This window comes from Rhineura floridana, chromosome 7, assembly GCF_030035675.1.
Source record: "Rhineura floridana isolate rRhiFlo1 chromosome 7, rRhiFlo1.hap2, whole genome shotgun sequence".
NCBI classification, from domain to species: Eukaryota; Metazoa; Chordata; class Lepidosauria; order Squamata; family Rhineuridae; genus Rhineura; species Rhineura floridana.
The window spans coordinates 3375570-3402062 of record NC_084486.1 but is presented as its reverse complement, the minus strand read 5'-3'; the positions used below and the strand labels follow the sequence as shown (position 1 = coordinate 3402062).

At 44.1% G+C, this 26493-nt stretch overlaps 1 protein-coding gene across 2 annotated transcripts in view; it reads left to right on the top strand.

The window, feature by feature from the left end:
• Positions 1-7792: 7792 nt before the first annotated feature.
• Positions 7793-26493, top strand: part of PDLIM1 (PDZ and LIM domain 1) — a 91141-nt gene continuing 72440 nt past the window's right edge. The window contains exon 1 of one of the 2 annotated variants that reach the window (XM_061634689.1): positions 7793-8035. In XM_061634689.1, the coding sequence (XP_061490673.1) occupies positions 7937-8035 (99 nt within the window). In that variant the 5' untranslated portion in view covers positions 7793-7936. The remainder of the gene's footprint in view (positions 8036-26493) is intronic. The other variant, XM_061634688.1, reaches the window with a different exon arrangement.

Here is a 26493-nt window from a genome sequence, read left to right as displayed (position 1 = left end):
TGTCATGAACCACCCTGTTCAGATCTTGTAAGTTCAGGTCTGTGGCTTCCTTTATGGAATCAATCCATCTCTTCTTTGGTCTTCCTCTTTTTCTACTCCCTGCTGTTTTTCCAAGCATTACTGTATTTTCTAGTGAATCATATCTTCCCATTATGTGTCCAAAGTATGATAACCTCAGTTTCATCATTTTAGCTTCTAGTGACAGTTCTGGTTTAATTTGTTCTCACACCCAGTTATTTGTCTTTTTCACAGTCCATGGTATGCACAAAGCTCTCCTCCAACACCACATTTCAAATGAGTTGATTTTTCTCTTATCACCTTTTTCACTGTCCAACTTTCACATCCATACATAGAGATCGGGAATACCATGGTCTGAATGATCCTGACGTGTTCAGTGATACATCTTTGCATTTGAGGACCTTTTCTAGTTCTCTCATAGCGGCCCTCCCCAGTCCTAGCTTTCTTCTGATTTCTTGACTATTGTCTCCATTTTGGTTAATGACTGTGTCGAGGTATTGATAATCCTTGACAAGTTCAATGTCCTCATTGTCAACTTTAAAGTTACATAAATCTTCTGTTGTCATTATTTTAGCCTTCTTGACGTTCAGCTGTAGTCCTGCTTTTGTGCTTTCCTCTTTAACTTTCATTATCATCATGGTCTGTGGGTGGGTAGGAGGCGACAAGGAAGGAGGTGGAGAGTGAGACAGGGTGGAGTGGAGAAAACAATTGTTTTAAAAAATGGAGTGGAGGGAAAAAGGAGCTGGAGGGCAAGATCATGGATAAAGGAGGCGGCAGCAGCAGAATGGAGATAAAGAACTGTGGAGGTGAAAGATGACAACATGTGTATGCTTGCACTTGGCACACCAAGTGGCCTCCACCACCCTCTCTGGCTACTGTGCTGCATTTGCAGTATTTTAACTTTTTTGCATCTCAGAGGAAAATGTTTGCTTGGGTGAGTGTCCCTTAGTTGGTGGCAGGGCAGGGTCTGGGAGGTGGTTAAGTGAGAGAGATTATGCTTGCTAGCTGAGGGGGGGGGTTGCCCTTGGTTTGGCGTGCAAAGGTCTGAGTAGTGGCCTCTGCCTCACTTACCAGTGGAGAGACCACCCTTGCTATCATGGATTAAAAGAATTATTCTACTACCTCTCTATGTGTGTTTATTTTTAATGTTGTTTTAGGCTACTTAGTTATGAAGCAGCCAAGGCAAGCACCTTGTAGGCGTTTTTTTTAAAAAGGTAATTGAAATGTAACCTTGGTGATTACTTTTGAGAAAAAGTAAAGTAATCAGTTACTTTCAGAGCAATTGTAATATTATAATTATTTTAATTAAAACAAAAACCTTAGTACTTTGAAGTAGACCAGATGTTTATTTTGTTTCTGAACCCAGGACTGTGTCTTTCATAATGAGGGCTGGGGGAAAGAGAGCAGCAGAGTAATTGATAACACAGACATCCTGGCATTGGTAATCCAATTAGCAGGGCATGTGTGGGGTTGTTGGACACGGCAGACCCAACTTCACTTTGAGTGGAGAGGTGGAACAAGCCCAGTAGCCAGCCTTCCTTGTTAGGTGGGGCAGTCACATTTTTACCTGGGGTATTTGGGAATGAGAAGCAGGTAACACCAGTCAATCCCACCCCCATCCACCCCCACTGGCAGAGAGGATATGAGGGCCAGGCCAGGGGAAGGGAAAGACCTTCCCCTCAATCCTCCATCCAGAAAGTGTGTTAACTTACATGAATGAAGTTAATCTGTTGAATTATCTCACCCTTTTTTGAGAGATCCCCTGAAATATCAGACTCAAAAACTTCACTTTGCCAATAGCTACAGTCCCCTTTCAATCATATCACATTTTTATATTCAACCTGATGAACAAACTTGTCCATACTTCTTGATTTTAAAGGAAGCAAATGCTAATAGCCATATGCATACCCTGGGCTTCAGGAAAGCGATTTTAATAAACTCAGAACAATAATAAGGTCCCATGGTAAGCAACCCTAATGAGAAAAAGAGTCCAAGATGAGTAGGAATTTCTAAAAAAAAGAAGAAATTCTAAAGGTACAATTGCAAACAAATATGAGTCAACAGTGTGATGTGGCTACAAAAAAGGCATATGCTATATTAGGCTGCATTAACAAAAGTATAGTTTCCAAATCGTGTGAAGTACTAGTTCCCCTCTATTCAGCACTGGTTAGGCCTCATCTTGAGTACTGCGTCCAGTTCTGATCTCCGCACTTCAAGAAGGATGCAGACAAACTGGAACGGGTTCAGAGGAGGGCAACAAAGATGATCAGGGGACTGGAAACCAAGCTCTATGTGGAGAGACTGAAAGAACTGGGCATGTTTAGCCTGGAGAAGAGAAGACTGAGGGGAGATATGATAGCACTCTTCAAGTACATGAAAGGTTGTCACACAGAGGAGGGCCGGGATCTCTTCTCAATCATCCCAGCATGCAGGACATGGAATAATGGGCTCAAGTTGCAGGAAGCCAGATTTCGACTGGACATTAGGAAAAACTTCCCAACTGTTAGAGCCATACGACAGTGGAACCAATTACCTAGGGAGATAGTGGGCTCTCCGACACTGGAGGCATTCAAGAGGCAGCTGGACAGCCATCTGTCCGGAATGCTTTGATTTGGATTCCTGCATTGAGCAGGGGTTGGACTTGATGGCCTTATAGGCCCCTTCCAACTCTACTATTCTATGATTCTATAAATTCCAACAAGTAAAAAAGGTGAAAGACAGCAGAAGACACCCACATGGCTTCACAAAAAACTTAGAGATGACCTGAAAACAAAAAAAGAAGTGGAAGGCCCACAAATGAAGAGTACAGATAGGTAACAAAGAATTGTAGGGATGACACTGGGAAGGCTAAAGCTGAGAATGAGTTGAGGTTAGCGAGGGATGCTAAAAGCAAAGAAAAAGACAGGGAAAGGGAAAAGAGAGAAAATAAATGTAAAAGACAGAGAAAAGAAATGGTGGCACAGCTACCCGATGAAGATGGCAAAATGGTAACAGATGACAAAGAAAAGGCAGAAGTCCTCAATTCCTACTTTGGCTCAGTATTTCTCCCAAAAGAGGGTCTATGACCTTTCTGGCAAATGTGAAGTACAAGTTGAAGCTGAAAACTTGAGAATGAAATTTAATAGGGATAAGTGCAAAGTTCTACACCTAGGAAAAAGAAACCAAATGTGCAGATGGGGGATACTTGGCTCAGCAATACTGCATGTGAGAAGGATCTTGGGATTGTTGTTGATCACAAGCTGAATATGAGCCAACAGTACAATGTTGCTGCAAAATGCTATTTAGGCTGCAAGTATAGTTTCCAAATTGCCTGTGTTCAAAGTGGGGCAAGAGCAACTCATGTTTTGTTCTTTTGTTTATGTTCCAGAAGGGAAATAGAGTTGGGGTCCTCCAGATGGCTAGGCTTGACTACCTTGACCTGTGATGCTCTGACTGACTTCCTTCCGTCGCAGACTGCTATGCTCAGGGAAGCTTATCTGCCCCTCCTCCTTCCGCCCTTTCCTTCTTCTCTTCTTCGACTGTCAGAAGACAGAGGAGACATCTTTGTCTTTGCTCTCTCTCCTGAGCCATGAGGCCAACTCCCAAACCTGGGCATTGCGCCTCCAACTTAGTTAGTTAATTAGAACTAGGTATGCCTTTCCTATCTACTACGTATTTCTATAAATAAAGTAGCTTTTCTTTTTTTTACTAAGTCTTACGTCTCAGTGATCTCAATGCAGGGCAAAAGCCTGCTACGTAGGTAAATACACACACTGGCACACACGCATCCCAGACCACTGATGATCTCTACTTATTTATACAAATTTACATAACAGCATGAAGTACTAGTTCCCCCCTATTTGGCACTGGTTAGGCCTCATCTTGAGTATTGCATCCAGTTTTGGACACCACACTTAAAGCCTCCTGTTCCCCTGACAGAGCTCCAGTGGCCAGAGTGGTTTAACAATCAGCCCCTCTTCTGGGGATTGTACCTCTGTTAGGGGAATAGGGCCTCGAACTCTCAGCATCCTTCACTAACTACACTTCCCAAGATTCTTTGGGAGAAGCCATGATTGTCTAAAGTAGAATAAAGGCCTGGTGTGGATGTGGCCAGGGACATCTTTGGTTTAAATTTGGGTGGGAGACTACATGTGCCTGCTGTAGAATAAAAAGGTGGGGGAAACCCTGGAAAGGAATGGTACTGTTCACAATGTTTTCCTTTTGGAAAGGAAAGGGTCTTCCCATCTGCCCAGTGCCCACCCACCCAAACTTTTCCCCTCCCCTCCCCCTTCCTTCTCTCCTTCCTGCCCTTCTCCCCTCACCCTTCCCCCAGGTCAGTTTCACCTATCCTAAGCATGATTGCAGATAGCTGGTATAGCACAGTGTGGAGGAGAGCCTGGCTGGGAGTCCAGAGTCTGTGAGTTCAAATCCCTGCTCCTGTCTCCTGGGTGTAAAGGGCCAGCTAAAGATCACCCCCACAGTGAGTGGCTCAGGGGTTATGTGCCCTGCCACCTGTGCAGCCGTGAGCAAGCTGCATAATCCCAAGGAGACCAGTTGCCCACCTGCTGGCAGTTGTGGACAACGAAGGGGCTGGCTTGTGCAGCTGTGGCAAGCTGAGCAGGCCCTAGCCAGCTGGGGAGGACTAGCCTCAGAGGGAGGAAATGGTAAACCCCCTCTGAATACCGCTTACCATGAACACCCTACTTCATTTCCAAGCATGATTGCACAGGAGTAAATCCCACTGAACTCAAAAAGCATGCAAATCATCAAACCTACCCTCCTTCTCCTCCTATCCCCTCCCTCTTGCCCCTTCCCTCTTGCCCCTTCCCTCTCCCTTCCTTCACCTCCCCATCCCCTTCCAATCCCCTCCTTTCCCCTCCTCCACCCTCCCTCCTCCACCGTGTTCAGTTTTACCTATCCTAAGACTATGGCCTGGGAGACCAGGGTTCAAATCCCCACATAGCCATGAAGCTCACTGGGTGACCTTGGGCCAGTCACTGCCTCTCAGAGGAAGGCAATGGTAAACCACCTCTGAATACCACTTACCATGAAAACCCTATTCATAGAGTCGCCATAAGTCGGAATTGACTTGAAAGCAGTCCAATTCATTTTCAGGCATGAATGCCCAGGAGTAAATCCCACTGAACTCAATAAACATGCACATGATCAAACCTGTCCTCCCCTCCTCCTCCTCCTCCCTCTCACCTCCCTTTTGCCCCTTCCCTCCCCCTTCCTTCACCCCCCTCCCCTTCCAACCCCTCCCCTTCCAACCCACTCCCCTTCCAACCCACTCCCCTTCCAACCCCCTCCTTCACCTTCCCACTCCTTCTGCTCCCATCTCCCCCCTTTCTTCCCTCTACTCTCCCCTCCCCCCTCCTCCCCCATGGTCAGTTTTACCTATCCTAGGAATGATTGCACAGGAATAAATCCCACTGAACTCAATAAGCATGCAAATGATCAGACCTGCCTTTCCCCTCCTTCCCCACTCCTCTCCATTCTTCCTCCCTTCTTCTTCTCCTCCCCTCTTCTTCCTTCTCCCCTGTACATTCCAGGCTTCCCTCCCCATGGTCAGTTTTACCTATCCTAAGCATGATTACAGTGGAGTAACCCCCCCTGAACTCAATAAGCATGCAAATGATCAATCCATTCTCAGCAAACTTGCACAGGATCCCATTTCTTACCTCCCAGATTAAAAAGCAGGGAAATTCACTAATAGGCAAAAGAACTTGCAGTTTAAGAACATACCTATAGCCAACAGATATTTCTATCAAACTTTAAAAAGCATATGCTCAGAGGCATGTTACCAAATTCTTCCAAGCTACACAGGAAGTGGATTGGACTGTGAAAGACCAACCCAAATGGTGTTTGCATTTTGACAAATTTGTAGGGCAGTCCAATATCTCAGAGAGGAGGTCAGGGCTCCTGCTCCCCTGGTGCATTATTATTATTATTATTATTATTATTATTATTATTATTATTATTATTATTATTATTATTATTATTATTATTATTATTGTCTTTATTTATACCCCGCCATTTTTCCAAAACTGGAACTCATGGCGGCTTCCAGATGAAAAATACATATAATTAAAAACATACAAAATCTACATTAAAATAAGATTAAACTATTTCCAATATTAAAACCATACACACATATAGCTAAAAGAGTTCAGACTAGTTTAAAAATAATATAATAGACATTAGCAATGCAGCACCCTTCACGCCCTATCCTTAGCCTTCAATTCCAAAGGCTGGTTGGAATAAGAAGGTCTTTGCTAGTCGGCGGAAGGACTGCAAAGAGGGGGTCATTCTTACCTCCCTAGGAAGGGAATTCCAAAGCCTAGGGGCAGCCACCGAGAAGGCCCTCTCACGCGTCCCCACTAGTCGTACTTGAGAAGATGTGGGTATTGGGAGAAGGCCCTCTCCTGAGGATCTCAGGGCCCGGGCAGGCTCATATAGGGAGATACAGTCTGATAAATAGCCTGGACCTAAGCCGTATAGGGCTTTATAGGTCAACACCAGCACTTTGAATTGTGTCCGGAAACAGACTGGCAACCAGTGGAGCTTTTTTAACAGGGGGGTAGTACGGTCCCTGTAACCAGCCCCAGTTAATATTCTGGCTGCAGCACGTTGTACCAACTGAAGTTTCCGAACAGTCTTCAGAGGCAGCCTCACGTAGAGCGCGTTACAGTAATCTAAACGGGATGTAACTAAGGCATGTGTCACCATGGCCAGATCACTGTGGCTCACTATAGCTGCCCAATTTCCCTGCTTTTAAAAGTTTGATAGAATCATAGAATCATAGAGTTGGAAGGGGCCTATAAGGCCATCAAGTCCAACCCCCTGCTCAATGCAGGAAATATCTGTTGGCTATAGGTACGTTCTTAAACTGCAAGGTTTTTTGCCTGTTTGTGAATTTACTTTTATTACCCATCAGCATTCTTCTTGGTAAGTATTAACACCATGATTAATACCTTTTTTTTTTACTAATGAGGTGTTATTGATCTAGCTACTGGACAGCATCGTTGGATGCTTTCATGGAAATCTTTTTATTATGTCTTTACTGTTGTCCTGTTCTCACCTGGCTCCTCAGGAGGCAGGAGACTTCCCAGCACTAATACAGTTTAGGGCAACACCAGGGCAGTATCCAGGACATTCCAAAGTCAGAGTCCGAACAGTGTCCACAACAACAAAGGGGTCAGGAAAGAAGCAAGTTCAGAGAAGTCCAAGGTCCAGTATCAAGCAGTCCATGCGCAACACAGATCAGGGGCAAGGCAAGGGGCAGTTCAAAGCCCAGGTCAGGTCTGGAGTCAGCCCTAGTTGAAATCTTGTGAAGTTTTCAAAAGCACCATCAGTCCATCAGAAAAAGCAGCATTTTTCTGTGTTGTCTGGTAGTCCAGGGAGATTTTCCTCTGGAAAAATGCAAAAAGCCCAAGCCTAGCAGCAAGAGTTTTCTCTTAACTGGAGTGGTCTCTCTAAACTTCCTGCTGATTAGGTGTGCAGGTGTCTATATGCACATTAAAATAAATTTCGAATCGGGGGCGGGAGTGCTTTTCTTTGTGTAGAGAACACCTTTCGTTGAACTCACCGCTAGAGTTTAGCATGAAAGGAAGGGGCAAGTTACTTGTCGTGGTGGAAGGGGCACTTTCAAGCATACTGCGGCTTGGACTGCAAAGGAACTCTCGCTTTCGAGGCAGGTTTGTCGGAGACGAGAGAAGGGGGGCGCGCCATTTGACGTCTTCATCCCTGCTCCGCGTCACGGGGCGGCGTAATTCGGATCAGGGACTGCTCCCGCCTCCCTCGCCGTCTTCGAGGGAGAACTCACCTCAGAGGACCGCCTGATTGGCAGCTGGGCGGTGTTGGAGTCCCCGCCTCGAGGTGGGGCGGAGCAGCCTAGCCCAGCCGCGCCGACTTGATCTCACAGCCTGCGGCAAACAACATGAGCAAGACGCACTGCGTTGTAATCCAGGGACCGGGGCCATGGGGCTTTCGCCTGGTGGGGGGCAAAGACTTCGACCAGCCGCTCACCATTTCCAGGGTAAGAGAATCTTCCGAAGGGACTCACTTGGAGCCTGGTCTTAGCTCCGAAACCTCTGTGCAATGTCAGGAAGAAACCTGCTGGAGAGGGTGTGTGTGTGTGTGTGTGTGTGTGTGTGTGTGTGAGAGAGAGAGAGAGAGAGAGAGAGAGCGCGCTCGCGCCTCTAGCCATGTGCAGAATGCATTGTTGTACCTCGCTGAGTAATTAGTACCAACCCGCCCCCATCTGAGATAAGGAAGCTGAGCTCCTACTTCTGAGTTTTGCAACCTCTCTCTCTCTCTCTCTCTTTTTTTAAAAAAAGTAATAATGTTCCATTTCTGTGGAAGGCTGGAGACCCCCTCCCCGTCTTCTTCTAAATATAAACAGAGGGACTTCTGGCTGGTTTTGGAGCCTAAGCAGAGTCTTCCGGGATCAGGCTGAGGGTCCATTGGTTCAGCACCCAGATTCCCTCGGTAGTCGTCAGCCAGATACCGACCAGGAAAGTGCAAAAGCAGTAGCAGCCGCCCTTCTATGGCTTTTTGCCTTTTGGCCGCTGATACTGAGAGGCATGGCGGTGCCTGTGAGGCTGGAGGTGTCATTTAGCTATTCTGGATAATAGCTGTTGATAAAATCTCAAGGACTGTTCCTTGAAATTTCCTGGTATTCTGGCTAATCTCTTAGTAAAGCCTGGTAGGTATTGGTCGGAGCCAAGACATGTTAGCACTTGAAAGGGAAAAGTAAATGCCAATATCCCACCCAGGTGATGTGTTTAACTCCACATGTTGCTGTGACAACATTTTTTAAAAAAAAAAAGTATATTGCATTGCCTTATCTTAAAACACACTACCCCAAAACACTCTTGGAACCCCCAACTTTACATTTTACAAATCATAATGATATTTGAAATAAGTTGATAGTTTTATGCCTTTCCATCCGTGGTGTCTGCTTCATTCATCTTCACTGGAGGGCTGTCTATACCTTGCCTGATAAATTTATTTATTTATTATTCAATTTATATGTATTGTTTTTAATTTTGTTGTACGTCGCCCTTAGTGTCCCTAACCCGGACAGATAGACGACTGAAAAATAAAATTTATTATTATTATTATTATTATTTCCTGCCCTTCCTCCCAGCAGGAGCCCAGGGTGGCAATAAATTGTCGAAGCTGAGGTGGGGAGAGGAAGGGTGAAGCTCTGAGAGATGCCACACTTGCCTGAGCCTGTGGGGAGACTGGTGCTAGTGTAACAGCTGCTCCAGTATGCCAAAGTGGAGGCTAATTTCTGTCCCTATGGCTGGAAGACCCCCTTGATTCACAGGGTATCAATGGGCACTGATGATAATGTATTAATTACTCTCTCTCTACCCACTCATTTTTCATTATGGCCTGGAGTTGTCCCCGATGAGCTTAGTGTAAATACTTTACATGTTTTTAGTAGGAAAAAATGCAGGTTTCTGCCTGTTTGTTTTTTCCCTCCTTCATTGGCTGATAATAAAAATCATTTGATTTTTCAAAAACACCAGAATCTTGTAGTACGTTAAAGAGTAGCAGATTTAGTGTGGCATAAACTTTTGAAAGCTAGCCCACAAAAGTGTATGGTAAAATACATTTTATCATTAAATGTTTTGCAAGACTGTGGGTGATATCCAGTGTTAATCATACTCAGAGCAAACCCATTGAAACTGGTGGATTCGTTATTTGTCTGAGTATCATGTGACATTGGATATTTTCCTCTGAAAATAAATTGTTTTTGAAATTCAAATGACTGCAATATGTAATTGTCTTCTGGCATGTTAAAAGGCTTAAGAGATGTATTGTGGCATAAGTGTTTATGGAGTGACTTGCCACGGTAAATCTGTTCATCTTTAAGGTACCACAAGATTCTTTGTCGCTTCTGCTACAACAGATGGTTGTACCTCCTGAATTTTCAGAATGGCTTAAGATTGGTTATTATTAAGAAGATCAGTTTGCAGCCTTCTGGCATCATCCCATTAATAGACATGGAGCTTGTCACTTTATATTAAATCAAATTTTTGTACCACCTTGTATTAATATGGTTTATTAAAAATTTCATTGAACTTCTTACCAAAGACTGAAATCTAAAGCTAGTTCTAGGGCAAACAACTTTCAGTCTTGGTCAACTTAGATTCTCAGAGATGAAATCATTATTAAGTTCAGAATTACTTTTTCCTCTCCTTTTGAGTAATTATAACGTGTTTTAATTTATTTATTTATTTATTTAATTCAATTTTTCTACCGCCCATAGCAAAGCTCTCTGGGCGGTGTACATCAAGTAAACACTTTACATTCAATTTAAAACCACCTGGTCATCAAATCAACAATTTAAACATACAACAAAAACTAAGATTAACATAATTAAACCCATTAAATACAAGTCAAGAAGTAATTGGAAAAAGATGAACATATAACTATCTTTACAACATTCAATACAAAATACTAAAATACTAAAAATACTAAAACGCCTGGGTAAAGAGGAAGGTTTTCACCGGGCGCCGAAAAGATAGTAATGTAGGCGCCAGGCGTACCTCGTCAGGAAGGGTGTTCCATAGTTCGGGGGCCACTACCGAGAAGGCCCTCTTTCTTGTAATCGCCTTCCGGGCGTCTTTCTGAGTAGGCACCTGGAGAAGGGCCTTCGATGTTGAGTGCAGTGTACGGGTAGGTTCATATCGGGAGAGACGTTCCATCAGGTATTGCGGGCCCGTGCCGTGTAAGGCTTTATAGGTTAAAACCAGCACCTTGAATCGAGCCTGGAAACATATAGGCAGCCAGTGCAAGCGGGCCAGAATCGGTGTCACATGTTCCGACCGCTTGGTCCCAGTTATTAATCTGGCCGCTGCATTCTGCACAAGCTGTATTACATGTATTAGCTACGGTCATACTACCCTGAACACACCCAATCTCAGAAGCTAAGCAGGGTCAGGTCAGTATTTGGATGGGAGACCACTTGGGAACAGCGGGTGCCGTGGGCTTAGAGGAAGGCAATGGTAAACCACCTCTGAATACCTCATATCATGAAAACACTATGAATATTCACTAATAGGCAAAAAACCTTGCGGTTTAAGAATATACCTATAGCCCACAGCTATTTCTATCAAACTTTAAAAAGCAGGGAAATTGGGCAGCTATAGTGAATGCACCAGGGGAGCAGGAGACCTGACCTCCTCTCTGAGATATTGTACTGCCCTACAAATTGGTCAAAATGCAAACACCATTTGGGTTGGTCTTTCACAGTCCAATCCACTTCCTGTGTAGCTTGGAAGAATTTGGTAACATGTGCCTCTGAACATATGGTGAGTGGTGGCAACACCTGCCGTCTCCAAAGATAGAGAATTATATTTTTGTATGTTTGTTGGTGTTCTTCTTACATTGCTTCTTTCCTGTGTTACTAATGTTTCTACAGAGAATGTGAACTAGGAAATTTTATTTCCCTCACTGTTCATCCTAGAAATCTGTGTCAAATTTATTTTTATTAATTTCAAAGCCTTTTTATTGGCCAGTGTCATATGATGGTGAAGACAGCCTTTTGTGTTTCAAATTGAAGGTTATGTCCTATTTCTATTTTGGGTCCATTAACAGCTGAATCTGAAACTGCAAAATCAGACTGATTCCAATATGTTGCTACTTCAGCAATGACTCTAGCTGTTGGAAAAAAGAGGATGTATGTTTTCAGCCTGCTATGTTTAAACCATTTCATTTAAGGCAAGGTGGGCACGGTCAATTAAAAACATAGAGCACACCTACCATTTTTCTAGAATATATTTCACCTCCAACTGTTTTATCTTGTGCAAATTGAGACACTCCTGAGGTCCACTGGAGACTATTCTGCAGAAGTCAATGCCCTTATTCCACAATTATGTTTGGAGTTTTTTTAGTGTAAATTTTGCAAAATGTTGCTGTACTTCATATTCACAGAAATAGAAACAAAAGAAAATGGTTCTTCACTAAAATTGCAAAGGAAATCAGACATATTTAAAGTGACCATCTGAACTATATCAACTGTCTTAATAATGTTGCTTCCTCCCTGCTAAAACAAGATCAGCACAACACATGTCTTGTTTCTGTTATTTGGGCTGATTGCAGGTGTTGGCACCACTCACCATATGCTCAGAGGCACATGTTAACAAATTCTTCCAAGCTACACAGCAAGTGGATTGGACTGTGAAAGACCAACCCAAATTGTGTTTTCATTTTGACCAATTTGTAGGGCAGTACAATACCTCAGAGAGGAGTTCAGGTCTCCTGCTCCCCTGGTGCATTCACTATAGCTGCCCAATTTCCCTGCTTTTTAAAGTTTGATAGAAATAGCTGTGTGCTATAGGTATATTCTTAAACCGTAAGGTTTTTTGCCTATTAGTGAATTTCCCTGCTTTTTAATCCGGGAGGTAAGAAATGGGATCCTGTCCTGTGCAAGTTTGCTGAGAATGGATTGATCATTTGCATGTTTATTGAGTTCAATGGGATTTGCTACCCTGCAATCATGCTTAGGATAGGTAAAACGGACCACAGAGGATGGGGAGGGAAGGAGGAGGAAGGGGAGGAAACACAGAGGGGAGGAGGGGGATGGGAGCTGGAAGGAGGGGGAGGGGTGGAGGACAGGTTTGATCATTTGCATGTTTATTGAATTCAGTGCGATTTACTCCCATGCAATCATGCTTAGGATAGGTAAAACTGACCAGGTGGGGAGGGAGGGCTGGAGTGGGCAGGGGAGGAGGAAGAAGGAGGAGGGGAGGGGAGGAGGGAGGGAGAGGAGAGGGGAAGGAGAGGAAAAGCAGGTCTGATCATTTGCATGCTTATTGAGTTCAATGGGATTTACTCCTATGCAATCATGGTTAGGATAGGAAAAACTGACCATGGTTAAAAAGGGGGGGAAGGAGTATATTGGAGGGGGGCAAAGAAAGGGGGAGAGGAGGGCAGGTTTGATCATTTGCATGCTTATAGAGTCCAATGGTATTTACTTCCATGCAATCATGCTTAAGATAGGTAAATCTGACCATGGGGAGGAGGGGGAGGAGGGGATGGGAATGAGGAGGGAGGGGCAAAGGGGCAAGAGGGAGAGGATAGGACGGAGGAGAAGGGAGGTTGGGTTTGATCATATGTGTCGTGTCCAGGTTGAGGCTTAGGAACCAGACCAGTTGGTGAAAGCAAATCAGTTTTTATTAAAGTGATATCCAGACAAAGACTACGTCATCTCATGAACTTTAACTACTAAACATAACCTGCGACAAAGAAGAGATTTGACAGAACAAGGAACCACTACTCCCCCTGTCCCTTAAGAAGGGGGCAAACGAGCGCGAATTCTCTCCCTCCGCCTCAAAGTGCCCTCATCCACACCCCGCCTCTCCCCCTTCTTTTGCTGCCTCTTTTGCTATCTCCTTGTATGTGGTGAAGGGGGTGCCACCGCCCCCTCCCCTCCTGAGAAATCTGACTCAGGTATGGGGGAAAGCGGGGGGCAATGCTTAAACCATCTGGCTGTTTCTCCTTGCTTTTTCCTGGATCAGGAGGGGGTTGGATTCCTCCTTGCCCTCCCTCCTTCTCCAACTCCTCCAAGCTCGGAGGGGGAGGAGGCGTGGGAAGCCCACGGTAAGAATCTATGTCTGTTGGACATTCAAGGTCCTCACTCCCAGACAGTTCTATCTCTGAGATTCCCTCTCCCTCTTCTGCTTCTCCTTCACACAACACTGTCCAAATGACCCCCTCCCTCTCCTCATCGTCTGAAGCTTCAGGGCCCCAATCCTGCATCCTGACACCATCCCCTCCTCCATGCTGTGCTCCCCCCCAACTTGTCGGCTTAGGACAATGAGGGAACCGTTGATGAAAGTCTCTTATTAAGTCCGGAGCATGGACATCGCTCTCATTTTCCCACGATCTGTCAGCTGGTCCATAACCCTTCCAATGAATCAAATACTGTAGTTTATTACGCGTTCTCCTTGAGTCCAGAATCTCTGCCACTTCAAACTCAGTTTGCTCATCCACTATTAACGGCGCCCCTGGAGATTTCACTGGTCTTAACTCACTGGGAGGGGCGGCTTTCGTTAACAAGGAGCAATGAAACACAGGATGTATTTTAAAAGTATTTGGCAACTTCAAACGATAAGCCACGGGGTTGATTTACGCCTCTATTTCAAAGGGTCCCACTCTCTTATCCTGCAGCTTCCTGCATTTGCCCGGCATCTGGAAGAAGCGGGTAGACAACCATACCTTGTCTCCTATCTGAAGGGGGGTCCCCTCCCGTCGATGTTGATCAGCAACTCGTTTATACTCCACTTTGGCCTCGTCTAATTGTTGTTTCAGTATCTTCTGCACCGCCTGAAGCTCCTGCAGAAATTCCCCTGCGGCTGGTACAGGCGTACTCCCTGTACTGCTGGGGAAAGCCTTGGGATGGAATCCATAGTTAGCGAAGAAAGGTGTTTGTCCATTACTGGTATGCAAGGAGTTTATAAGCAAATTTTGCAAAATGCAAATAGGAAACCCAATCAGTCTGTTGGTAAGACACATAACAGCGCAAATACCTTTCTAAAACAGCATTAAGTCTCCGTCTGCCCGTCCATCTGGGGGTGATGAGCTGAAGAAAGTTTTAGCTCTGTTTGCAGCTGATTCCACACAGCTCTCCAAAATTTAGCTGTGAACTGAGTTCCCCGATCCGAGACTAGGCTATTGGGCAATCCATGCAATCGGAAGATTTCCTTTATAAACAATTTTGCTGTTTCTCTAGCTTCTAAGGCTCCTGAGCAAGGAAGGAAATGAGCCATCTTGGTCAATGAATCCACTATGACCAATATAGCTGTCATTCCTTGTGACTTCGGTAGATCAGTTATAAAATCCATGGAAAGGTCCTTCCAAGGTTCACTCGGCGTTGGTAAAGGTTCCAACAACCCTACAGGTTTTCCCATGTCTGTTTTCGCCCGCATACAGACAGAGCATGATTTTACATAGTTTTCAATGTCTCGGCGCATTTGGGGCCACCAAAAATCCTTAGCTACATTTTGAATGGTCTTAAAAATGCCAAAGTGTCCAGCCGTGATAGAGTCATGACATTGACGTAAAATTCTGAGTCTTAGGTCCCCCTTTGGCACATATCTGGCGGCTTTAAACCAAAACAGTCCATCCTTCCAATGGAAACTTACTTTTGAATCTGGATCCTGTTCCATTTCCTGAATGTATCGTTGCATGCATGGATCCCTCTGCTGTGCCTTCTTGAGCTCCTCTTCCCATGAAGGCTGGCATAATCCCAACATCAGTTTTTCCGGCGGGACCGTGTACTGAGGAGGGCTGCAAACTTCATCTCCTTTATATTGCGGTTGTCTGGATAGAGCATCTGCTCTCTGATTTTTTGCATGGGGATGGTAAGTAATCCTGAAGTTAAACCTGGTGAAAAACTGCGACCAACGTATCTGTCTCTGGTTCAGCTTCCGAGCTGTCTGCAGACTTTCCAAGTTCTTATGATCAGAACGCACTTCTGTCTGATGCTGGGCTCCCTCTAAGTACTGTCTCCAATTCTCAAATGAGTCTTTGATGGCTAACAACTCTTTTCCCCACACTGTATAATTTCTTTCGGCATCTTTTAGTTTTCTGGAGAAATATGCACAAGGGTACAATTCCCATCCATGTCTGGTTACAAAAGGACCCCCCTATGGCTACGTCGGAAGCATCCGCTTCCATGACGAAAGGGCGGGTAGGGTCAGCAAAACGCAAAATAGGCTCAGATGCGAATTTCCTTTTCAGTTCCCCGAAAGCTCTTGCTGTGTTCTCTGTCCATTGGAACTTTCCTTTTCCCCTTAAAAGGGGAGCTGTTAGCTTGGAAAAGCCTGGGATAAATTTTGTAGTAATTGGCAAATCCCAGAAAACGTTGTACGTCCTTCTTGGTGGTTGGCTGGCCCCAATCCAATACACAACTCACTTTTCCTGGGTCCATCTCCACTCCTCCTGCCGAGATTCGGTATCCAAGGAAGTCCAAAGATGACAAGTCAAACCCACATTTCTCTAACTTGGCATACAAGTGGTTCTCTCTCAGTCTTTTCAGTGCAGTTTTCACGTGTTGATCATGTTCTTCCTGGCTCTTTGAAAACACCAGAATATCATCCAGATAACAAATCACATACTGATCCAAGAGGTCTCTAAACACTTCTTTCATAAACTTCTGAAACACGCCAGGAGCCCCACATAGCCCGAAAGGCATCACCAGGTATTCAAATTGACCATAGGAGGTGTTGAACCCGGTCTTCCATTCATCCCCCTCTTTCATTCGAATCAGATTATATGCCCCTCTTAAGTCCAATTTCGTGAAGATTGTTGCAGAACGCAGTCAATCTAACAACTCCGGAATCAGGGGCAATGGATAACTGTTAGGGATGGTAATTTGATTTAAGGCGTGGTAATCATTACAGGGTCTGAGTTCACCTCCTTTCTTCTTTACGAACAGCAAGGGGGCCCCTGCGGGGGATTGTGAGGGACAGATAAATCCTCGCTTCAGGTTTTTGTCCAAAAACTCTCTCAGAGCTGCTCTCTCTGGCTCTGTAAGGGAGTAAATTCTTCCAGCTGGAATGCTTGCTCCTGGCACTAGATCAATAGCACAGTCATAAGGGTGATGAGGGGGCAAGGACTCTGCTTCCTTTTCATTACATCCTCAAAATCCACATATTTCGAGGGAAGTACCACTTCCTTGACCTCTTGCACAGCTCCTGCCAGGGCTTTTACGGTTATCTCTGGCTGACAGTTCTTGTGACAGTACTGAGAAGTGAACCATACAACCGCATCCTTCCAGGCTATTTTTGGGTCATGCTTTGCTAGCCAGGGCATTCCCAGAATCACATCAAAGTTCGAGAGATCTGACACATACAAGGAAATGAGCTCTTTGTGCCCAAGAATTTCTAGCTTCAATTCCTCTGTGGCTCGAGTCACTCCACCCGACTTCAATGGTCTGCCATCAATAGTTTCAACTGACAAGGGGGTTTCCAATTTCCATTGGGAGATTCGGTGACGTTTTGCCAACTTTGCATCAATGAAATTGGTAGAGGCTCCACTGTCAATCAGTGCTGTAGAGTTGAACATTACTCCTGTGGAAGTTGTAATCCGAATAGGTAGCACCAGTACCCCTTTTGAAGGGGGCTGTGCTACCGGAGGCCCTTTGTACACAGCGGCCCCCAGCCCTCCGGCCTGCATGAGAGCTGGGTACTTTAATTTCCCGACGGCCCTGTTTTATCTCCTTTAAGTCCGCATTCCCTAGCGACGTGGCCCGGCTTTGAACAGTAAAAACAGAGACATTCCCGACGACTCCTTTCTCTTTCCTCCTCCGATAGCTTTGGACGAGCCCCTCCCGATCCTTCTCCCATGTTACCTGACACCCCGGGAGTCGGAGGGATTTTACTGCGAAAGGCTGAAGCTGAGTATCTTTGTACGTCCTGTTTCCTCTCCAGGCGCCTTCCTTCCAACCGGTGATCGATTTGCAGGCACAGCCGAATCAGCCCAGGCAGATCAGTTGGGGGAGTAGTTCTGGCCAGATCATCCAAGATCTCAGCATTCAGTCCACTTCGGTACATAAACATCAGGGCTAAGTCATTATAACCCGTTTCCTGGGCCAGAATTTTAAAGGCATTGGTATACTCTGAAACAGTTCCTTTCCCTTGTTTCAAAGCGCTCAATTGCCTCGCCACAGTCTCCGCTCTTTAGGGGTCCTGAAACATCTTGGTCATGGCTTGCATAAATCCTCTATATCTTCCTAGGATGGCATCCTTTCTGACCAGATAGGGAGTGACCCACTTGGCAGCTTCCCCTTCCAATAGACTGATCATGAAGGCCACTTTGGCCGCATCACTAGGAAATTCTGCATTCCTAATGTCCAGGTACATTTCACATTGAGCCACGAAGGTGGAGAGTTGGTCACTCTGTCCCGCATACTTAGGCGGCAATCCAATCGGAATCTTAACCACAGTGGCTGAAGGGGTTGTCTGCATTTGGGCTATCGTCGATTTCAAAGTTTGGTTGTCAGTTTTCAGTGCCCTCATCGACGCCAACAAGGTTTGGACATCTGCCTGCAGATCTGCAACATTAGTTTTCAGCTGTCGCACTTCCTCCGCCTCAAAAGTGGGCTTTGTCCCCCCTGCTGCTCCCTGTTCCATCTTGTCCCGTTCAAGTGGCAGGAGCGTCGAGGGTTGGGTAGGTGGTTCTGTCAAACTGTCGTGTAAAGTTTGAGGCTCAGGAACCAGACCAGTTGGTGAAAGCAAATCAGTTTTTATTAAAGTGATATCCAGACAAAGACTACATCGTCTCATGAACTTTAACTACTAAACATAACCTGCGACAGAGAAGAGAGTTGACAGAACAAGGAACCACTACTCCCCCTGTCCCTTAAGAAGGGGGCAAACGAGTGCGAATTCTCTCACTCCGCCTCAAAGTGCCCTCATCCACACCCCGCCTCTCCCCCTTCTTTTGCTGCCTCTTTTGCTGTCTCCTTGTACGTGGTGAAGGGGGTGCCACCGCCCCCTCCCCTCCTGAGAAATCTGACTCAGGTATGGGGGAAAGCGGGGGGGCAATGCTTAAACCATCTGGCTGTTTCTCCTTGCTTTTTCCTGGATCAGGAGGGGGTTGAATTCCTCCTTGCCCTCCCTCCTTCTCCAACTCCTCCAAGCTCGGAGGGGGAGGAGGCGTGGGAAGCTCACGGTAAGAATCTATGTCTGTTGGACATTCAAGGTCCTCGCTCCCAGACAGTTCTATCTCTGAGATTCCCTCCCCCTCTTCTGCTTCTCCTTCACACAATGCTGTCCAAATGACCCCCTCCCTCTCCTCATCGTCAGGGCCCCAATCCTGCATCCTGACAATATGCATACTTCTTGAGTTCAGTGGGATTTTTTTCTTTGCAATCATATTTGAAAATGGAAATGGGCTGCCTTCAAGTCGACCAGACTTATGTTGACCCTTTGAATAGGGTTTTCATGGTAAATGGTATTCAGAGGTAGTTTTACCATTGCCTTCCTCTGACGCTGAGAGGCAGTGACTGGCCCAAGGTCACCCAGTCAGCTTCATGGCTGTGTGGGGATTCGAACCCCGGTCTCACAGTTCATAGTTCAACACTGACCCAGGGGAGGGGGAGGGAGGGGAAGAGGAGCGGGAGGGGAGGATATTGGGTGGGTGGGCACTGGGCAGAGGGGAAGCCCCTTTCCTTTCCAAAGGGAAAACCTTGGGAAAACCTTGTGAATACTGTGGAAGACAAACAAAGGGACCTTGATAGGCTGGAGCATTGGGCTGAAAACAACAGAACGGAATTCAACCAGGATAAATGCAAAGTTCTGCACTTGGGAAATAGAAATCAAATGCACAGTTATAAGATGGGGGATACTTGCAAGAAGGATCTTGGAATTGTCATTGATCACAAGCGGAATATGAGCCAATAGTATGATGTGGCTGCAAAAATCGCAAATGCAATTTTAGGCTGCATTAACAGAAGTATAGTTTCCAAATCGCTTCCCAGGAGGAACTTCCCAGGAGGATCGCTCCGCCTGTGCTGCCTCTGAGACGGGCTCCCGTCTTGGATGAAACTTTTTCAGTTTTAAAACCAGTCAGAAGGGCTTTTTGACTGGGGATAATTTCTTCCGGATAAGGAAGAAACGTAGAGATTTCCCACACAGCTTTGTTGTGTTTGTTGGAGACTGGAATTCATTAGAATTGTCTGTGAAAGAAGGTCTTCCAGCAGCTCGGACGGAGTTAGGATTTCTAGCTAGCTCAGCTGATTAAGTGAGCCGTTTTTTTTCTTCAAAGAAAAACGGATTAACAGGCAAGCATTCTCCTGTCTACGCTCATTATTTTGTTATCTATACAGCTAAAGAGATTTGTCAAAGAACCAGCAATTAAGAAACCCTGGGTGAGTCATAACCTTCTCTTTTATTCACGGAACTAAGGGGAAGAAAATAAAAATAGCCTATCTTTTTTTATTATTGCAAAAAGCTGGCATGGAAATCAGCATTATAAAGATTACAAACGGATGAGGGGTTTCTAATTGGAAGAGAAAATTTTTTTTTTGATTTATAAGACTTTTGAGTAATATATGTCTGGGACTATTTTTTCCGGTCTACTTTTTTCTTTTCTTTTCTTTTTTTTTTGACGAATCTGCTCATTCTTTCTGCTACTAGTTATTTGGATGCTGTGAACTAAAGCTGCTTTTGCACTTCTGGACATATAAGAGATAAGGAAGTCCGTGCTGTCTAGAGTGTGATGTTAGTTGGTTTGAAAGATTAACTCCTTTGTAACTGGATAAAGAAATAAACTGTTCTTTGCTTGGGACATTGAAAATTGAAGGAGTTTTGTTCCTTTGGTTTTAAGAATGATAATTAAGAAGATGGTTGAGACCATGGATGTACAAGAAGGGACTTTATCTTTAGATATGTTTCAGAAAATAATGAATGGGATTAAGCTAACAAAACAAGAACTGAGAAATAACAGACAAGCGTTGAAAATTGATTTTTGCGAAATGAGACAGGAGCTGAAAGAAATTCAGGATTCTATGAGAAAGGAGAATAAAGATAGATCTGGAAAACCAAAAAAGGATGAAAGAAAAATTAAAGGCAAGGTTCAAACTATGGAGATTGGATTAAATATGGACTTGGAAAAAGATTTGGATTTCCTGGCTGTGATGGATCCTGGAGACAAATATTACGGTTTGGAACTCAGCGCTGTCCCTGAAGGAATTGATGAAGAGATTGGAGATAAAGATATTATCGGTTCGAAAAAATTCTTGGACTGGAAGGATTTGGTGGAACTTGAAATGGAGAAAGTTTACAGAATTAATCCCTGTTTTGTGTCAATGGAAAAACCTTCAAGAGATGTGCTAGTGTATTCTGTAAAAAAGAGGAACAGAGATGCGGCTTTGCAACAATACTTCAGTGATACGTTCAGAATTGATGGCAAGGAAATATCTGTGATAAAGGAAATTCCTATCAGACTCTTATTATATGACTATGACAGCAAGATTATTGGGTGCGTAAAGATGGAAGATGGAACCAACACGGATAATGGAAGAAGAGCAATTTGAAATTACTGGACTTAGTAGACTTGATGAGTTGGATTAATTGACATGTCTATCTAGAAAAAAATTGATGGACATATATCTCAAGGATTGGAAACTTCTCTTTGACTTTTTGTGGAAGAATAAAATGATATGATGTTAATGAGATTTGATACCAACTAAGATAACCGCTGGAGGAAGGTGATTTTATAATCTATTAAGAGACAGGCTTGTTATATATTATAGACTTATAGCTGAACTACGACAAATCGGAAGTCAATAGTTTTTTTTCCTTTTTTTATTGTATTAGTTATTAATTTGTGTTTTTTCTTTTTGTAATGTTTTGGTTTTGAAAATTTGAATAAAAATTAATTGAAAAAAGAAGTATAGTTTCCAAATTGCATAAAGTATTAGTTCCCCTCTATTCAGCACTGGTTAGGCCTCATCTTGAATACTGTATCCAGTTCTGGTCTCTGCACTTCAAGAAGGATGCAGACAAACTGGAACATTCATTATATTCATTAGATGCCACAGGGGGTTTGGAGCAAGTTTAAAGCAGACTTTTTGGAATCTATTTGTGGCACTATCCTGAAGAGCAGGTGTTTAACAAGCAACAGTAAGAGTCACATGATGACACACTGAACATTTAACAGACATAAATTTTATAATATTTATTGATAAATCACCTAGTATTTAAAGGAAAGGACTGAATTTAGAAGTTAAAGGCTGTAATTCTATGTTCAGTTTTCCTTCAGGAGTAAGCTGTAATAAACTCAGTGGAACTTGCTTCTGGTGATGTGTGTGTGTATGTGTGTTCCCACCCCCGCTGTCTCCCACAGCCTGCCCTTTCCATTGGCTCAATCGCCCTGCCCCCACCCACGCTGTCTCCCACTGCCTGCCTTCCCCACTTGCTGAATCTAGCTTGAGGGAAGGAAAGAGTCAAAAAATGGGGGGGGGAAGCTTTGAAGGACCTTGGCAATTTTTAAAAAGTCTATTCAGAAGCTCTGCTCCACTTACCTGGGAGTAAGCCCCACTGAACTCAATGGGATTTACTTCTGAGTAGACAATTTCCCTACTTCCTTCCCTGAAGCTCATTGCTAACACACAAAAACACTGCTCCACTTACCTGGGAGTAAGCCCCACTGAACTCAGTGAGATTTACTTCTGCGTAGACATTTTACCGCCTTCCTTCCCTTCAAGCTCATTGCTAGCACACAGAACCTCCACTTACCTGGGAGTAAGCCCCACTGAACTCAATGGGATTTACATCTGAGCAGACAATTTTCCTCCTTCCTTCCCTGAAGCTCATAGCTAGCACACACATGCTCCGCTCCACTTACCTGGGAGTAAGCCCCACTGAACTCAGTGAGATTTACTTCTGAGTAGACATTTTACCACCTGCCTTCCCTCAAGCTCACTGCTAGCACACAAAAGCACCACTCCACTTACCGGGGAGTAAGCCCCACTGAACTCAGTGAGATTTACTTCTGAGTAGACATTTTACCACCTGCCTTCCCTCAAGCTCACTGCTAGCACACAAAAGCACCACTCCACTTACCGGGGAGTAAGCCCCACTGAACTCAGTGAGATTTACTTCGGAGTAAACATTTTACTACCTGCCTTCCCTCAAGCTCACTGCTAGCACACAAAAGCACCGCTCCACTTACCTGGGAGTAAGCCCCACTGCACTCAGTGGGACTTACTTCTGAGTAGAGTTTTTAAAAAATGCAGTCCTTCAAAGCTCCCCCCCATTTTTTTGACTCTTTCCCACTCATTCCCACTTTCCATTCTGCTGCTGCTTTCTCCCTCCATCGGCCATTTTCTCTCTCTTGCTTCCTCACACGGAGCAAGCTCAGCAGAAGGCCGGTGTGAGTCACATGTCTGTTGCCCACCAATCACAGGAGCAGACTTCCCCTGCTTCCTCCAAGTAACTGGAAGGGGAGGGGGAGGGAGAGGGAGAGTGAAACCGAAAGAACTCTTCTATGCATGCGGTACGTTATCACCCATTACAATGCATTTTAAAAAAATTAATTAAAAATAAACCATGCCGTTTTTTTAATATAAACCTACTTCAGATGAAGTACTGTGTTTGGGGCAAGCTCGGGCAATTCATTAGGGATACCTTAGAGTAATCTCTGAGTTGTAATCAAGGACAACAGATTATGTCAATTTCAAGAAAAAAAAGTCCAAACGGCTTTTAGTTTTTTTTCCTCCCGTTCTTCACTTTAACCTGTGGATTCTCCGTGTGGGGGTTGTGTATCACCAAGAGCAAGCGATTCTGAATCCAACAGTATAAGCCTTGTAAGTTTTTGTTTTGAATTGGAACTACAGAAAGCACCAGAAAGGGGTGTGGGGGGTATTTTCATTTAACATGGTAGACCGCGAAAAATCCCTACTGACTATAGTATACAGCCACTCTGGTGGCTGTATAATATCCAAAAAGATTCATCGGGTCGCCATAAGTCGTAATCAGCTTGAGGGAATATGAAAACAACAAATATATTTGTATTAATGTTACGACTCCTTGTGCTATACAGTAAGTTCTGTTTTATATAGTGGCATTATATTTGTTATTCTTGTAGTAATGCTTTTGATCACAAATACGTGATGGTTTAACTCTTAATTTCCACTAGCTTCTCCCCAGTCTACACTCGGTGCTGAGTGTAGTTGTCTCATAATGCCTTCAACCAAGCAATGTGGAACTCCTTTATAACACAAGGAGATACTATCTGATATGTCTGGGCCTATTCTCACTATAAGATGCATGTGTTTAGGAACATACAGTGCCATGCAAAAGTACTCAGACCCCCGACCAATGCTCTCCTATTACTGAATTACAAATGGTACATTGTAATTTCGTTCTGTATGATCTTTTATTTTGAAACGCACTGAAACTCAAAATCAATTATTGTAAGGTGACATTGGTTTCTTGTTGGGAAATGTTTGTAAGAAACAACAAACTGAAACACGTTGCTTGCATAAAACCCCCACACATTAATATTTGGTAGAGCCACCTTTTGCTGCAATAACAGCTTTAAGTCTTTTGGGGTAGCTATGTACCAGCTTTGCACACAGCGTCGGAGGGATTTTGGCCCATTCTTCTTGGCAGTTTTGCTCCAGGTCGCACAGGTTGATTGGATGTCACTTGTGGACTGCAATTTTCAAAGAGCACCACAGATTCTCAATGGGGTTGAGATCAGGACTTTGACTGGGCCACTGCAGGACATTCACCTTTTTGTTCTTGAGCCACTCCAATGTTGCTTTGGCCTTGTGCTTGGGATTATTGTCCTGCTGAAAAGTGAATTTCCTCCCAAGCTTCAGTTTTTTAATGGACTGGTTCTCTTGCAGTATTTCCCTGTATCTTGCTCCATCCATTATTCCTTTGATTTTAACAATTTGCCCAGTCCCTGCTGATGAGCAGCATCCCTACAGCATGATTCTGCCACCACCATACTTCATTGTAGGGATGGTGTGTCTTGAGGCATGGGCAGTATTAGGTTTGCGCCACACATAATGCTTTGAGTTTTGGCCCAAATGCTGTATCTTGGTCTCATCTAACCACAAAACCTTTTCCTACATCACAGCTGGGGCACTCTTGTGCTTTCTGGCAAACTCCAGACATGCTTTCAGATGGTACCTTTTTGAGTAATGGCTTTTTTTTTTTGCCACCCTCCCATACAGGCCAGTGTTATGCAGAGCTCTTGATAAGGTTGACAGGTGCACCATTACTCCACTCCCAGCCACTGAACTCTGTAGCTCCTTCAAAGTGATTGTTGGCCTGTCTGTGGCTTCTCTCACAAGTCTCTTTCTTGTTTGAGCGCTGAGTTTTGATGGACGGCCTTTTCTTGGCAGTGCCTGGGTGGTGTGATGCAGCTTCCACTTCCTGATTGTTGATCCAACTGTGCTCACTGGGATATCAAACACTTGGATATTATTTTGTACCCTTTTCCTAATCTATGCATTTGTATAAGATTATCTCTCCCTTCTGCAGAATGCTCTTTGGACTTCATTTTCCTTCAGATCCACAGTCTGACCAACGATCCAACAGCGGGGTTTTTATCCTGACAGTGTGGCAGCAACTTTAATGGTTCACAGGTGGAGGCCAATGGTAAGGTCATTGTGTCCTCAATAGAGCAGTTCCTTTCATCTGTGTAAACTGGAAGCTTCCACTGCACAGGGGTTGAATGCTTATGCAAACATGTTTCAGTTTTTTTATGTTTCTTACAAACATTTCCCAACATAAAACTAATGTCACCTTACAGTAATTGATTTTGAGTTTCTGTGTTTCAAAATAAAATATCATACAGAATGAAATTACAACGTACCATTTGTAATTCAGTAATATGAGAGCATTGTTCAGGGGTCTGTTTACTTTTGCAAGGAACTGTATATATGGGTGAGTGGCAGTGTGGTGAGATCTTCCACTCATTTAAAAATATTATTGCTTACCCTGTTAACAAAGGGTGACTAGGATCCAGCCTTTCCTTCTCTCTGTCCCAGCTTCAAATAGCCAGCAACTAAAAGGTTATTTTCTGCTGTTGAAATTCCAGGCTACTAGTAGAAACATCTGTAAAGAAGCATGGGTACTTATGGGGCTCTGGGTAGGATGTTCAGACATGGATGTGGTTTCATGATTGAGAGCACTGCTCAGTACCAGCCCACTTCTCCATCAATATCTTTTCAACGGAAGTGGAGCTTTGATTATGGAGAACAAATCCGTATTTATTGTTAATCACCACAGTTTCAAGTTCTTATCACATACTTTACAAAATGGGTTCTGCCATAGAATAATTTGTAGACTCCCTCTAGTAATTTGATATTAAAACCATTTTTCTTAGCATAGGGAACAATGAAGAAAATGGGGGAAATGGCATAGCAGTTTTGTGGCACAGCTTACCAATTTCTGTCTGCAAAGATTGTACCCTTGTGTCTATTCTCCAGGGATCCATATTTCTTAATGAGAACCTGCATGAACAAGGCTCCTTGTGTCCTGTCTTTCATGAAAAATGTAGATCATTTTGGTGGGTGCCCACACAAAACCTTCTAAATGGATAACTGAGCTTGTGTGCAACTTTGGTCTTGTAAATCTTGGCACATATCCCAGGTCCATGGTACCTCAGGCTTGGTTGGAGAGGGAATAGGAAACTACCATTTAGCCTAGGTGAAAGAGAAAATACAATGAGCTTGAAGCATGGATTGGGGTTTGGACAAGAAGAGGGATAAGAGGGCCAGATAAATTGGTTCAACTTGTTTTTAACTTTTGATTTTATCAGTATTTTTTAATATATGATTTTTTTATGTAAGCCATTTAGAGGATTGTGGTGATTAAGTGGTATATAAATCCTGTTAAATAAATAAAACAATGAGCCGTCCATGAGCTCTGCTTCCAAAGGAAATCAAACTTGGATAAGTGCTGCCCTATAACTTCTGACCACTAGGAAGTAGAGAGTATGTAATGGTATACA